Source organism: Lontra canadensis, unplaced genomic scaffold, assembly GCF_010015895.1.
Source record: "Lontra canadensis isolate GAN:19392208 unplaced genomic scaffold, GSC_riverotter_1.0 scaffold88, whole genome shotgun sequence".
NCBI lineage: Eukaryota > Metazoa > Chordata > Mammalia > Carnivora > Mustelidae > Lontra > Lontra canadensis.
The window spans coordinates 7991833-8008177 of NW_022631082.1; the positions used below are offsets into that span (position 1 = coordinate 7991833).

Genomic DNA, 16345 nt, shown 5'->3' on the forward strand with positions numbered 1-16345 from the left:
CCCTTCTTTCCACATTCAGAGAAAAGATTATATGGGGACACAGGAAGAAAGGTGGCCATTTACAAGCCAAGAGAGAGCTCTCACCAGAAACCAACACTGCCATCACCTTGGCCTTAGAATCCAGCCTCCAGAAACAGTTTGAGAAAACAAATTTCTGTGGCTTAAACCTCCTCATTAATAACCTATTACTATGCAGCACTCACAGACTGATACACAAGAAAATGGAGAAAACAAAGAAAATGTAAAAAATGCAAACAAAGAAAATTACCATAATTCTATCACAGACACTAGTGAAATATTTGGAGGTAATTTTTCCTCATCTTTTAAAGCATATAAAGAATATTTTCTTTTATCAATGAGTGTGAATGTCAGACTGTGTTGAGTATTGCATGAACAATGAATCTTGGAACACTGAAAAAATAAAATAAGATTTAAAAAAAAATACCTACCAGGGTTTGGGGATGTTGGGGTTGCATGAGGGAGAGCTTGTGGTGATGGGATCTTTATCTGCTTTATTGCAGTGACAGTTACAGGAATCCACATGTGCGATAAAATGTCACAGAACTATAGATGTGTTGTGCTGATGTCAGTTTCTTGGTTTGCATATTTGATTATTTTTACATAAAAATACATAAATACATAAAATGTATATTTTGCAGGAAGCCAGGAGAAGGTCCTCTAGGTATTGTTTTTGAAATTTACTGTCAATCTCTGTTTACTTCAAAATAAAACTTTAGAAATAAAGAAGTCTGTGAATAGATAATCACTAGATAAAAAATGATCTGTTCAGTCTGAACCATAGACCTCTAGGGGCCAAAACACTAGAGGAATTATCTTCATAGAAAATTGTTTGTGAGGTCTTCTTATATCAAAAAGGTAGAAACCGTTGAGGCTTTCAGTAGGAATACTAGAAAGGCTGAGGAAATACTTAAAAAGAGAAGTGTGAGTTTCGGAGATGTTCATGATGGGGGAACACAGGGCAAGGAAGCATCCAGACTAGCAGTTTACCAAGTAGCTCATCTAGATAAGTAAACAGGAAGTCTTTTCAGCACACCCAGACCAAGAGCAGATGGTATCCTCCATGGCTGGGCTCACTGGTGTCTGCACCATGAGGAACGGGCATCTATGGTTGCTGCCAGGTAGGCAGAATTACAACAATGGTGATAGGACAATTAAAGCTACTCAGAAACTATCCAGTTTGAGAATTCTCTCTGCTCTTTGCTTTATTTCTAGCTTTTGCTCTATTTCTTCTTCTTTTTTTTTTTCACTCTGTAAGCATAAACAAGGAAAAAGTTTTAATGCTATTAATTATATTAAATTCTCAAAGAAGAAAGTAGGTGGAACTTATTTCTAGGGCGATTTTTAGAACTTATCAGAGCTTTCTCATTTTCTGGCCTATATGAGACCTGGTTCTCCAGAGAAACAGAACCAAGTTTTGGCATATTACATATTTGTATAAAGATGTGTATATGTGTATGTGTATGTGTGTGTGTATAGACAGATGAGAAAAATGTATTATTAGTTTAAGAAATTGTTTTATGAGATTGTTGAAGTTAGATAGTCCAAAATCTGTAGGGCAGACTGGAACCCCATGGATGTTTCCAAGGACATTGATGTTGATCTTAAGTCTGAAGTCAGAAGCAGAATTCTCTTTCTTGGAGGAGGTCAGTCTTTTTAGCGCTTAAGGTCTTCAACTGATTAGACGAGGCCCATCCAGAGTGTCTGCGTTACTGAGTCTACTGATTTCATTGTTAATCTCATTTAAATAACCACCTTCACAGCAGCATCATGCTTCCCATGAGTGGAATGACAGACTCTGACAGGTGATCAGGTGATTGCCTGTAGGACATATTCCTTCACACCTGCAGTTGTTTCCATACCATGAAGCTGGTCCAGTGACTCATCACTCAGGACCAGATTAAGAGATAAAGGGAAAGGCTGTGCCCCCAGTACACTGTAGGACAGCCAGGAGCTCACTTTGAAGGAACCAGAGAAGCCATGGATGCTGCACCTGGAGAAGCCACTTAACCAGGAGATGGTGGCTCCAACTGCTAGTGTGATAGTTCCTACCCCTCACCTGTCATCAGCTCCCTGTCTTGTGATGCTAGGGCTCCCTACCCATCCAGTATGACTGTGAGCTGGGACTCAGACTTGGAGTTGGCTGACTCCCAAACCCATGTTCTTCTTGTGTGCCCCAAAACATGTGGGTTAAACAGGGGAAAGTCATCCTGGAAGAGAAATCCTCAAGGTAGATTTCTGCCATTGCCAGAGAAAATAGGACCTGGCTATGGGCAGAGCACACCAATCTGTGGACTTTGTACTTCAAGATTTACCCTCTCCATGGTGCCTGGGTGACCCAGTCAGTTAAGCATCTGCCTTCAGCTCAGATCATGGTCCCTGGGTCCTGGGATTGAACCGTGTCAGGTTCCCTATTATGTGGGGAGTTTGCTTCTCCCTCTCTCTCTGCCCCTCCCCCAGCTTGTGCTCTCTCTACTCTCTTTAAAATAAATAAATATTTATTAAGAAAGTATTTAACCCCTCCATTGGGAGAGGCTGAAATTTCTGTGTTGTGTTCCTGACATCACCTCTGTATATTCTGTGCCCTTACCTGTAGTTCTGAGGCTCCACGATGGTGCCTGTTAGTGACTGACTCCTCAGGGAGTCTGAGGAGAGGGAGGGAAGAAGACTGGTTCTCAAATCTTCATGAATCACTAGAGCCTTGGGAGGGCCATGGGTGCAGAATCAGAGCCACTTCCTAGGATGAAATGGCCCTGAGGACAAGGGTTGAAATTGGAGCTCCATCTCATTACTTTGTCATCTGTCTGTTTTTTTCTGCTCCAGGACTCTTGATGCTGCTGCTGTTGCCATTGAGAGCTGCAGCCCAGAAGACTAGTGGTGAGTCTGCCCAGCCAACCCTACTGGTGACAGAAGCTGGGGAGTGCATGAAAGGGTCTGGGTCCTCAAATGAACAAGGGGAAAAGGGGGGCATATCTTCAGGTGAGGTTCTAGTCTTCTGGAGATAACAGAGACTATTTCTACATCCCCAAATGTCCAGAACTTTCTGTCCATTCCTCTTGCAATGGCAGCCGTCCCTCTCCTTCCTCCAACTCACCTGCTCTCCCACAGCTGGCTGCTGACTCCATCCATTTCTTGACTCCTCCTTCTGACTATGGTCTCTGTCCCCAAACCTCTACCTCTACAGATTGTGCTCGCTGGTGCCCTCCAAACTCCACATGTGTCAATGCCACTGCCTGTCGCTGCTCCCCAGGATTCATTTCGTCATCTGGGGTGATCTTCACCAGCTTATTGGAGAGTTGTGATGGTACGGGGGCTTGGGATGGTGGTGGGGCATGGAGCTGGGTGTGGAGGGAGATGTGTTCTCTCTGTGCCTCAGTTTGCTTGTCTGTAAATTGCAGACAATCATTGTACCTACCCCCCATGGATGGAGTAAGATTTAAAATTCATGTGTGTGAAGAACAGGTAAAGACTAGTACAGACCAGACTGTCAAACACAAGCTATTTATCATGGTCACTGCTATTATTACTGTGATTATTCTCATAGCACAAGGAAAGGAAGAAGTGGAAGAAACAGGAGAGAACAATCAACCAGTGCCTGGAAGATTAGACTCCATCTAGTGGGAGCTTACTGGGAATAGTTATTCCTGATACCTTTGAAAAGTTAAGAAAAAAAAATACCCTAAAATTTCCCGGTAGTTTATATAGTGGACTTATGGGTGATTTTCTTTATTTTCATTTTTTTACATTTTCTTTCTCTTCTAAGTATCCATGTTCCATTTAACATTTGGGGGAAAGTAAATTTTTAAAAAATCTTATTTTATTTAAATTCAATTAATTAACATATGTTGCATTCTTAGTTTCAGAGGTAGAGTTCAGTGATTCATCAATTGTATATAACATCCAGTGCTCATTACATCACATACCCTCCTTAATACCCATCACACATTTACCCCATCCCCACCCTCTCTCCTCCAGCAACCCTCAGTTTGTTTCTTATGATTTGTCTCTCTGACTTTATCTTGCTTTTTCTCTCCCTTCTCCTCTCCTCCTCTGTTTTTTTCTTAACTTCCACATTTGAGTGAAATCATATGATAATTATCTTTCTCTGATTTTATTTTGCTTATCATAATGCCCTCTAGTTCCATCCATGTTGTTGCAAATGACAAGATTACATTTTTTTGAGATATATCTATCATCTATCTATCTATCTATCTATCTATATCTGTCATCTATCTATCTCACATCTTTTATTATCCATTCATCTGTCAATGGACATCTGGGCTCTTTCCTTATCTTGGCTATGGGAGACACTTCTGCTATAAACATTGGGGTGCACATGCCCTTTCAGATGACTACATTCGTATCTTTGGGGTAGACCTAGTAGTACAATTGTTGGGTTGTAGGGTAGCTCTATTTTCAACTTTTTGAGGCACCTCCATACTATTTTCCAGAGTGGCTGTTGCAGCTTGCATTCCCACCAACAGTATAAGAGAGTTCCTCTTTCTCAGCCTCCTTACCAACATTTGTTTTTTCCTGAGTTGTTAATTGTAGCCATTTTGATGGGTGTGAGGTGGTATCTCATTATGGTTTTGATTTGTATTTCCCCAATGCTGAGTCATGTTGAGAATTTTTTTATATGTCTGTTGGCCATTTGTCTTCATTGGAGAAATATCTATCTGTTCATGACTTCTGCCCATTTCTTGACTGGATTATTTGTTTTTTTGGTGTTGAGTTTGATAAGTTCTTTATAGATTTTGGGCACTAACCCTTTATCTGATAAGACATTTGCAAATATCTTCTCCCATTTTGTCAGTTGTCTTTTGGTTTTGTGGACTGTTTCCTTTGCTCTGCAAAAGATTTTTATCTTGATGAAATCCTAATAATTCATTTTTGCCTTTGTTTACCCCACCTTCAGTGAATTGTCTAGAAAAAGTTGTGGCAGATGTCAAAATGTTGTTGCCTGTGTTCTCTAGGATCTTGATGGGTTCCTATCTCACATTATGTCTTTTATCCATTTTGTGTGTAGTGTCAGAAAGTGGTCCAGTTTCATTCTTCTGAATGTGGCTGTCCAATTTTCCCAACACCATTTGTTGAAGAGACTGTCTTTTTCCCATTGAATATTCTTTACTGCTTTGTCCCATTTCTGGGTTCTTTACTCTGTTCCATTGTTCTATGTGTCTGTTTTTGTGCCAGTACTATAGTGTCTTGATGATTACAGCTTTGTAATATAACCTGAGGTCAGGCATTGTGATGCCTCCAGTTTTGGTTCCCTTTTCAACATTTCTTTGGCTGTTCAGGGACTTTTTCTGGTTCAATATAAATTTTAGGATTGTTTGTTACGGCTCTGTGAAAAATGTTGATAGTATTTTGATAGGGATTGTATTGAATGTGTAGTTTGCTGTAGGTAGCATATACATTTAAACAATATTTTTCTTCCAATCTATGAGCATGGAATGTTTTTCCACTTTTTAATGTCTCCCTCAATTTCTTTCATAAGTGTTCTGTAGTTTTCAGAGTACAGATACTTTGCCTCTTTGGTTAGGTTTATTACTAGGTATCTTATGGTTTTTGGTGCCACTGTAAATGGGATGGATTCCTTAATTTATCTCTTCTTTCTCATTGTTAGTGTATAGAATTACAAGTGATTTCTCTGTATTGATTTTATATCCTGCCACTTGGCTGTATTGCTGTATGAGTTCTAGTAATTTGGGGGTGGAGTCTTTTGGGTTTTCCACATAAAGTATCATGTTATCTGTGAAGAAAGAGAGTTTGACTTCTTTGCCAATTTGGATGCCTTTTATTTCTTTTTGTTCTCTGAGTGACTGCTGAGGCTAGCACTTCATGTACTATGTTGGACAGCTGTAGTGAGAGTGGGAATCCCTGTCATGTTCCTGACCTTAAGGGGAAAGCTCTCAGGTTTTCCTTGTTGAGAATGATATTTACTGTGGGCTTTTCATATATTGCTTTTATGATATTGAGGTATGTTCCCTCTATCCCTATACCATGAAGAGTTTTAATCAAGAAAGGATCCTGTACTTTGTCAAATGCTTTTTCTGCAACCATTGAGAGGAGCATATGGTTATTCTCCTTTCTTTTACTAATCTGGTGTATCACACATTGACTGATTGATGCATATTGAACCACACTTCAGTTGAGGAATAAATCCCATTGGCTGTGGTGAATAATCCTTTAATGTACTGTTGGATCTTACTGGTTAATAGATTGGGGAGAATTTTTTTTTGGGAGAATATATATATTTTTAATTAACATATAATGTTATTATTTGCCCCAGGAGTATAGGTCTGTGAATCATCAGGTTTACACATTTTATAGCACTCACCATAGCACATACTCTCCCCAATGTCCATAACCCACCCACCCTATCCCTACCCCTTCCTCCACCTCCCAACAACCCTCAGTTTGTTTCATGAGATTAAGAGTCTCTTATGATTTGTTTCCCTCCTTACCCCCATAACCTCCCTCCCTGCCTCTCAAATTCCTCATATCAGAGAGATCATATAATTGTCTTTCTCTGATTGACTTATTTGCTTAGCATGATACATCATTGATACCCTTCCATGATATCCTTGGTATCATGGCACGATCCATTTTGAGGTATCAAGGCATGATACTCTTCCATCTATGTCATTTCAAATGGCAAGATTTTGTTTCTTTTCATGGCTGCATAGTATTCCATTGTGTATATATACACCACATCTTCTTTACCCATTCATCTGTTGATGGACATCTAGATTCTTTTCATAGTTTGGCTATTGTGGACATTGCTGCTATAAACATTCAGGTGCATGTGACCCTTTGGATCACTATATTTTTATCTTTACGGCAAAGGCAAATACCCAGTAGTGTGGTTGCTGGATCATAGGGTAGCTCTATTTCCAACTTTTTGAGGAACTTCTGTACTGTTTTCCAGAGTGGCTGCACCAGCTTGTATTCCCACCAACAGTGTAGGAGGGTTCTTGGGGAGAATTCTGTATCCATGTTTATTAGGGACGTTGGTCTTCAATTCTCCTTTTTTGGTGGGGTCTTTTTCTTGTTTTGGGATCGAGGTAATGCTGGCTTCATTAAAAGAATTTAGAAATTTTCCTTCCATTTCAACTTTTTGAAACAGCTTTAGAAGATAGGTATTATTTCTTCTTTAAATCTTTGGTAGAATTCCCAAAGGAAGATACTGGCCCTGGAGTGTTGTTCTTTGGGACATTTTTTGATTACTGTTTCAATTTCCTTGCTGGGTCTGTTCAGGTTTTCTATTTTCTTCCTGTTTCAGTTTTGGTAGTTTTTATGTTTCTAGGAATGCATCAATTTCTTCCAGTTTACTTAATTTGTTGGCGTATAGTTGCAGATAATATGTTCTTATAATTGTATTTCTTTGGTGTTGGTTGGATCAATCCTCTTTCAGTCATGATTTTATTAATTTGGGTCTTTTCTCCTTTCTTTTCCAATAGTCTAGGTATTCAAGTTTTTCAGTCTTATTAATTCTTTCAGGACTTTATCAATCATTAATTCTTTCAAAGAACCAGTTCCTAGTTTTGTTCATCTGTTCTACTGTACTTTTGGTTTCTATTTCATTCACTTCTGCTCTAATCTTTATTAATTTTCTTCTCCTGCTAGGTTTAGGCTTTACTTGATACTTTTTCTTCAGCTCTTTTAGGTGTAAGTTTAGGTTGTGTGTTTGAGCCTTTTCTTGTTTCTTGAGAAAGTCGTATAGTGCTGTGTACTTCCCTCTTAAGACCACCTTTGCAGCATCCTAAAGTTCTTGAAGAGCTGTGTTTTCATTTTCATTTGCTCCCATGTATTTTTAAAATTCTTCTTTAATTTCCTAGTTGAAACATTCATTTTTTAGTAGGATGCTCTTTAAATCCATGTATTTGTGTTTCTTCCAAATTTCCTCTTGTGATTGAATTAAGTTTTAAAGCATTATGATCTGAAGATTGGCAGGGAATAATCCTAATTGTATTGGTTGGACATGATTCTTGACCCAGTGTGTGATCTATTCTGGAGAATGTTCCATATGCACCTGAGAAGAATGAGTATGCTGTTGATTAAGGATGGAATGCTCTGTAAATGTTTGTGAAGTCCATCTGGTCCAGTGTGTCATTCAAAGCTCTTGTTTTCTTGTTGATCTTCTGCTTAGGTAATCTGTCCATTGCTTTGAGTGGAGTGTTAAAATCCCTTACTATTCTTGTATTATTATCAATGTATTTGTACAGCTTTTTATTTATTAGTTTATAAAATTGGCTACTCCCAAGTTAGGGGGATTAAATATTTAAAATTGTTATATCTTCTTCTTGGATAGACCCTTTAATTATGATATAAAGTTCTTCTTCAGATCTTATTACAGTCTTTGGTTTAAAATCTAGTCTTTATAATACAAAGTTTGCTACCATAGCTTTCTTTTGATGTCCATTAGCATGATAGATGGTTTTCCACCTCCTCAACTTTCAATCTGGAAGAGTCTTTGGGTCTAAAATGAGCCTCTGGTAGACAGACTTATGGCTAGGTCTTGCTTTTTTATCCCATCTGATACCCTGTGTCTATTGATTGGGGATTTTAGCCCATTTACATTCAGAGTAATTACTGAAAGATATGAATTTAGTGCCATTGTGTTACCTGTAAAGTCCCTTTTTCTGTGTATTGTCTCTGTTCTTTTCTGGTCTTTGTTACTTTTGGGCTCTCTCTTCACTTAAAAGATCCCCTTTAATATTTCTTGCAGGTCTGGTTTAGTGATAAAAAAAAAAAAATTTTTTTTTTTTTTTTTTTTTTTTTTTTTTTTTAGGTTTCTGTTTGTCCTGGAAGCACTTTATCTCTCCTTCTATTCTGAATGACAGCCTTGCTGGGTAAAGCCTTGGTGCATAATTTTCTCATTTAGCACCCTGAATATATCATGTCAGTCTTTTCTGGTCTGCCAGTGCTCTGTGGATAGGTCTGCTGCCAGCCTTACGTTTCTACCTTATAGGTTCAGGACTTTTTGCCCAAGGAGCTTTCAGGAATTTCTCTTTATCTCTGAAATTTGCCAGCTTCAGTATTATATGTCAAGTTGTTGACCCGTTTTTATTGATTTTGAATCCTCCTGGACTTGAATGCCTGTTTCTTTCCCCAGAATAAGGAAGTTCTCAGCTGTAAGTTGCTCAAATAACCTTCCGCTCCTCCATTTCTATTCCTCTGGGACACCAATTATTCTAACATTGTTTAGCTTTATTGCATCACTGATGTCTGGAATCCTCCCCTTGTGATCCAGTAGTTGTTTATCTCTCTTTTTTTTCAGTTTCCTTATTCTCCATAATTTAATCTTCTATAACATTGATTCTCTCTTCTGCCTCTTTTATTCTGCAGTCAGAGCATCCATCAATGATTGCATCTCATTAATAGCCTTTTTTATTTCAGCTTGATTAGATTTTAGTTCCTTTATTTCTCCAGAACCCTTTCTCTAATGTCTTCTGTGCTTTTTTCAAGCCCAGCTAGTGTCTTTATAATCATTATTTTAAATTGTAGTTCCTACATTTTTTAATATCCATATTCATTAAGTCCCTGGTAGTGACTACTGCCTTTGTTCTTTTCTTGTGGTGAGTTCTTCTGTCTTGTCATTCCTGCAAAAAGTGGTCTCTTTTTTATTTGTAGACTTGCAGCAATTCTTTTTTAAAATCTCTGGCTCATTTGCAGGTGTTCAGAATAATTTGATAGCTATGTAGCTGAATTCCAGGCAAAACGAGGGTCCCTTATTCCTCTGCCATCTTCCTCTTCTCCTTGGGAGGAAAGTAAATTTTATCATTAAAAGAAAGGTGTTGTGACTCCTGCCCAGCCCTTCTATGCCCAAGAGGTATCCCTAATGGATTCCCCTGGATTTGCATTTGTGTCTCATGGAGACTCGTGGCTGGGTGAGCATGGCAAGGAGCCCTGCTGATGGTGTGCCTAGAAACCAGCTCCTTCCTGGGAGCACATCTATCAGGTGGAGAATTTCTCATTGTCATGTCTTCCCCTCACACATGCCTCATTCCCACTTGTGCCTCACTTCACTCCACCCCACTCCACAACCATGAAGGCTGATGTCCAGCCATTGCTACCATCTAAGAAGAGAGGAGGACAGATGGGAGTGAACATGAATGTGTTAGGTATGTGTCTTCCCACATCCTGTCATGTTCTGGTGCTGACATCCATATCCTGGGTCTGTGGTCTTAGAAGGGAGGTCCACATTTAGGGCAGAAAACTGATCTGGGGGAGACCATTTGCCTGCCCTGACTCAGCATGATACCGTGAGTCCTTTCAGGCTCTAAAAGTCTTTCTGCCCCGATTGGAAGGTACAGGACCAAATAATCTGTCCTTGCATTTTGATGCATTCTTGTCTTGCTTGTTCTTATTAAACTGTTATTTATAAACCAGTGGTGTGTGGCTTCTGTTGTGTGGGTCCCTGAGCTACTCAAAGAGGACGTGGCTTAAGGGAATCTTTCCTCTCAGGTTTAGAGAGGAGGAGATAGGAGGCCAGAAAACACCCCCAGTGACTCCACTGTGAGAATCTGCATTCTACTTCTTCATTTCTTATCTCCAATGCTCTGATAAGAGGAAATTCTTCCAGGGCTGGAGGTAGCAAGACTCATCCAGAGACATCCTGGAGCATCTCTTTTTCTTTGTTTTCTAAGGTTTTACTTATTTATTTATTCGTTTGAGAGAGAGTGAGAGTGAGAGACTGCACATGAGTGGGAGGGGGAGGGGCAGTGGCAGAGGGAGAAGCAGACTCCCCACTGAGCAGGCAGCCCAATGCAGGGGTCAATCCTAGGACCCTGGGATCATGACCCGAGTTGAATGCAGATGGTTAACTGACTGAGGCATCCAAGTGTCCAAAGTGTCACTTCTAGCTCTGAGAAGGGGAATTGACTGGGACACCCAAGTGCCCATCTTGAAAATGCCTGACACTGGAGCTGGGGGAGTGCTTGATGAAGCCTGTGGGGTGTACTGAGGTCACCATGAGTAATGGGAGATGGAAGCTATCAATGGGCAGGGGCCTGACCATCTGGCTTTACCCTCAAATGGGAAAGAGTGTTACCTTAGACAGACTCTAGCCATGAAACCCTTCACTTCAGTGCCGGTAACCTTGACTGGAGCCCACCCCCAGTTCCCCAATAGTGCAAACAGAGACTCAGTGCCTCACAAGGCCTATAGAAGGGGATGCAGACCTCCTTCCAGCCCCCATGATGGCACAGCAGAGTGTCTAAGACTAGGTGCCATCAGGCCCATCTAGAGAGCAGAGATGAGCAGAGCAGTGAGCAGGTGTTTAGAATAGCAGGCTCCAGCTCATCCAGAAAACTGTGAGCTGAGTTCTGTCCAGTCTCTATGGCAGAGAAGTGCTTGAGGCCAGGGCCTCTGCCCTATGGAAACTCACAATTTGTTGAGGTGACCCTTTGTCCTGTTGTGTTCCAGATATCAACGAGTGTGGATCACTGTCAGCTGTGTCCTGTGGAGAATTTGCAGATTGCCAGAACACAGAGGGGAGCTACTACTGCATATGCATTTTAGGATATGAGCTTGCTTCTGGGGCAAGAATGTTCAAGAATGAGAGTGAGAACACATGTCAAGGTGAGAATTGACTTGTATCTTCCATCTTCTCCTCCATGAGGTTTGGTGTCACTCAGCTCACTTTCTCCAGGCACCAGAGAACATCCTACTATCCTGTCCCTTTCCAAAACTCAAGGCTCAGAACCCTATCCAGAGGGTCACTTCTGTAATTCTGAAATGTCCTCCTTGTCTATCTGGGATCTTATTTTCATAAAACAAAAAGAGAGATGGCATCAAGATACTTCAGAAGCTGAGAGCATGTGTGTTCTAATACAATATCTATCTTCTTTACCATCATCAATGACTGCCATGAAGAGTCCTGCCCCCACTGGAGCCCACATGGGTTTGGCCCCCACTAGGAGCCCTCTCAAAGCCATGGGCCCTGAGGGATCCAGGAACCCTGTCCAGAGACATGGGAAGAGGGATATTTAAGGGTGGGTTCATCTTCCCCGGTTGGCCTTGCCAACAACCCCACCTGGAGAACACACATCCTAGCACCTTGATTTGGGTTTTTGTCTGCTCTACCACCATGTACTTCCCCATGCAAGGCTTTGCCTGACTCTCCCCAGTAACTTCCATTCAACAGCCTGTGACAAATTGGATGACCAGGATCTGGGAGGCTGTTGTGTTGGTGGTGGGAAGAGTGATGTGGACTATCCCCACACACCTGGAGACTCATATGAATGGAAGAGGGTCTCATATGGACTAAATGGCAAGACAGGACACAATTGGAGACCAGAGTCCCAAGTCTGATCCTCTTACAAAGGGGTCAACCTGGGTCCCAGGTTGACTCAGACGACTTGGTGACAGAAGATTAAGGCTAAACTCCCTTGACAGGATCCACAGGTCTGTGTCCTTTCCTGGGACACAAGGCCAAGAACCTGCCACTCCTTGCCATCAGCACGTGTTCCCCATTCCAGCCACTCAGCTCTTGCCTACCTAAGGACTTGCTCAGATGTGTATTCTCAGCACTTCCTGCCAATCCAAGCATACCTTCAGAGGAATCAGAAAAGTCACCTTCATCACCCCAAAGATGCTTGGCTGAACATCAGCCCCCCACTATCCTCTTCAGCTTGGTGCCTGCTGTCTGGGTGACCCAGGACTGGCTGGCATCATCTTCATCTCCCTTCCTCTATAGAAAGCTTTTTCCTTGAGGAGCCTGGCTCAGATGTGGGTCTTGGTGCATCTCCATGGAGCTGAAGTCTCAGACAGTGTGGTTGAGAGAGCGTTGTCCTGCTAGGGTCACCGGGTTCCAAGGACAACTCAGGCAGCAAGTTGTTGCCCTGGGAAATTAGGACAAAACCATCACTGGGAGCTAAGTCCTGCTTGGGGAACACAGCATTTCCCCTGCACTTGGTTCCCAGGAAGGCCCACTCTGGACTTGTCCAAGTCCTCAGGCTGGAACACAGGTGGCCATGATGTCTTTGCCTTACCTGGGAGCTGCCCAGAGAGGCCAAGGGAGCCAGAGCTGGCAGATGAGGAGGACTTGGACCACTTCTGGCAACATCTGGAAACAACATCTGGGCTACCACGCTCACCCATCACTCATCTTCATGTGAATTAGAAAAGGCACCCACTCACTGAGGAGGAGAGAACAGAGGTTTCCAGATGCTTCTATCCCAGGAAACAGCTGCAGGCACCCATCATCCTCTCCTTCCCCCTGCAAATGTGAATGAATGTCACCAGAAACCCCGAATCTGTAAAAGCTGGGGCATCTGCACCAACACCAAGGGCAGCTACACCTGCGAGTGTCCACCCGGCTTGCAGCTCAACCCGGGCAACCTGAATCTGTGCACAGGTAGAGGCCCTAGCAGACACTGTGAGGCTGTGCTGGAGCTGGCAGATCCCGTAGCCCCAGGAGGAGGGAGAACCTCAGGTTCCTGAAACACTGGGGGTTTGCTCTGCCCAAGGATTCACCTTCCAGGAAGGTCCCACCACAGAGCAGGGAGGCCACAGGGCTTTCTGGGCCTGGGGCTCCCTTGTGGGCCTCAGTCTCTATAAGCACCCCCACACTTGCCCCTTCTAATCTGTCCCATTCTAGCAGGAAGTGTCACTTCTAGCTCTGAGAAGGAGAACCTCAGTTGCCAGCTGAGGAGGAAATGACTAAGAGCCTTGACTGGGAAGTCTAGCTCTCATGACTCAATTTCCCCTTTGCCATAGTTTTTGCCTGAAAAGGAGGATACTGTCCCTCCTGAGTTCATCTTGAAGGAAGCTGTCATAAGGAGCTTTGGGAATGGAGAGGCAGCCTTATTTTCAGGACTGGTGTATGCTCAGTGCAAGCAGTGAGGAGATGGGGAACCACGCACGGCTGGACAGGGCAGGGCTGACCCTGTGGGATCTGTTCTCATAAGGACAGGGGTGCAGCTTGGGACAGCAGTGGTGCCATTACCCCACCCACTGAGTCAACACAAGGGTAGCTCAGTGTCACAGCCTGCCTGGGTAGAGGCCCATTTTTGCCCCCTGACACCCAGTTCATCCTGCACCATATGTGAAGGGACTCAGCTTTGTCTGGAATGACACACATGGTTCTACCCTGTCCGCCTTGCAGGGATAATCTGAGATTATGGAGTTTTTACAGGAGAAGATGCTATCATAAAATTTATTTTGACTGGCTAAGTGGCTGGTACATGGTGTGTGTATGTGTGTGTGTGTCTCCTTGGTGTGACGTACTAAAGAATCTTAGAAAAGGGGCAGGCAGGATGGATGCAGTGACTGGAGGGGACTCTGACCCTCTGGCTTTGTCCTCAGATGTGAATGAATGCACGTCGGGGCAGAACCCATGCCACAGGTCCACCCACTGCCTCAACAACATTGGGGGCTACAAGTGCCGCTGCCGCCCTGGCTGGAAGCCTGTTCCTGGGTCCCCCAATGGCCCAAGCAACACTGTCTGTGAAGGTACAGAGCTCAGACGCCACATCCTGGAGACCCACACGCAGAACATCTGATCCCATATTCAGTGCACTCATAGTGGCGTTAATTATTTTGAGGCTGGAGGTGGGGGTTCTGGGAAAGGAACCAGGGTACAGAGGAGCAGGCTCCTTGGAGACCACAGACAGCAGCTAATTATCACCTCGGGCAAAGGTATTTCTATATTCACAACCTGCACATCCGTACAGGGCTCACGTGCTACATGTCAGGCTCCTCACACTTACCCTGGATGGAAAACGATTTGCTGGATGGAAAACGATTTGCTCAATGGGAAACGATTTGTAGGGGGGTGGGGGGGGGAGGGGGGGGGGGGTTCCGGGGAAGGACCTAGAATGCCCAGGAACAGGCTCCTTGGAGACCCCAGGCAGCAGCTAATTGCCACCTGGGACAAAGGTATTTCTATATTCACAACCCGCACATCTGTACATGGCTTCTCAGCCATCCGGCCTGCCTCTGTTTCCCTGCGCAGGGCTCTGCCCCGACCCTCCCTGGTGGGCTTCCATGTCATGCTCCTCACACTCCCCGTGACCCCTGCATCACTAGGATGTGGGGTCAGCAGGTGATATCACCTCCAGCCAAGGGGGGGGGGATACTAACACAGGGAAGAGGGGGCAGGACACAGAGGGGAAAGGCGTCCTGACTCCGAACTTTGTGTCCCCAGATGTGGATGAGTGCAGCTCTGAGAAGCCTTTGTGCCACGAGTCCACCGTCTGCATCAACACCGTAGGCTCGTACAAGTGCCGCTGCCGCCGGGGCTGGGAGCTCAAACCCGGATTCCAGAATAAGCAGCCCAACACCACCTGTGAAGGTATCTGGTCTGACCTGACCCCTGATCCCGCCCCCGACACACACAGACACTCTCACGCCTAATGAACTGCTGCTCTATCCCCTGCAGAGATGTCCTTCCCCACCTGGACCCCACCCCCTAGAATCAAGAGCCAGGTGAGTGGCCCCAGCAGGGACCAGGATGCAGGAATCCCTCCGCGCAGCCCACCTGATCCACCCATTCATCCCAAGCTCCCGACTCAAATGTGAGGCTCTCTGACTTGTGTCATCTCTATCCTAGCGGCTCTCCCGTTTCTTTGAAAGAGTCCAAGGTCTGGGGAGACACTTCAAGCCAGCCTTGGCTCAGGACACCATCCAGGTAAGGGCAGATCCCAGGAGAGGCAAGCTGGAGGCATCCCATAGAGACCTGGGAAGCTTTGGTCTGGGAGGAGGCAGCCCCAACATGATGGCTTCCTGTCTCAGGCCCCGCCTTTCCCAGGGTGGGTGGGGACCTGCAGGCATTCCTACTCACTGTTAGACAGCCCCCCGCACCCAGAAATGACTTTTCTTCTTGCTGTTTCTTGACATTGGGCTAATGTCACTCTTGGCATTTGTGAACAGGGTTGACTTTTGTGTGGCTGGATTCCGGGGGCAAAGACCCAGGAAATGTGATCCAGTACCACCTTCATCTACCAATGAGTCTCCAGGGTCTGTTGTCTGGGGCGGAGTGGGAAGGGTCTTCATGCTTACTAGCTCTGTGTCCCCATTCCCCCAGGACCTCATACAGGAGGTGGATGAGCTGCTCCAGACCCCCGAGGACCTGGAGGCTCTGCCCCGCTCAAAGCAGCACTGTGTGGCCACGGACCTGCTCGGTGGCCTGGAGGATGTCCTGAGAAAGCTGAGTCAGGCTCTGCCCAGTGGAACATTGACCTTCAATGCATCTGCAGGCACAGGTAAGTACTGGGGTCTGCCCCAGGCTCTGCTCTGCCTGTTCCCGCCACCTTTGCCCTGCAGCCTCACTGGACTGTGTGACCATGCTTGTATCTCAGTGTTACACTCATAAGCCAAT

At 44.2% G+C, this 16345-nt stretch overlaps 1 protein-coding gene across 1 annotated transcript in view; it reads left to right on the top strand.

The window, feature by feature from the left end:
* Nucleotides 1-1038: 1038 nt before the first annotated feature.
* The window catches only part of LOC116854198 (adhesion G protein-coupled receptor E2-like), a 47592-nt gene continuing 32285 nt past the window's right edge, over nt 1039-16345 (top strand). Inside the window, exons 1-9 of the mRNA XM_032835912.1 lie at nt 1039-1139; nt 2842-2895; nt 3203-3322; nt 11449-11604; nt 14332-14478; nt 15173-15319; nt 15407-15453; nt 15578-15655; nt 16052-16229. Coding sequence (XP_032691803.1) covers nt 1070-1139; nt 2842-2895; nt 3203-3322; nt 11449-11604; nt 14332-14478; nt 15173-15319; nt 15407-15453; nt 15578-15655; nt 16052-16229 — 997 coding nt within the window. The 5' untranslated portion in view covers nt 1039-1069. The remainder of the gene's footprint in view (nt 1140-2841; nt 2896-3202; nt 3323-11448; nt 11605-14331; nt 14479-15172; nt 15320-15406; nt 15454-15577; nt 15656-16051; nt 16230-16345) is intronic.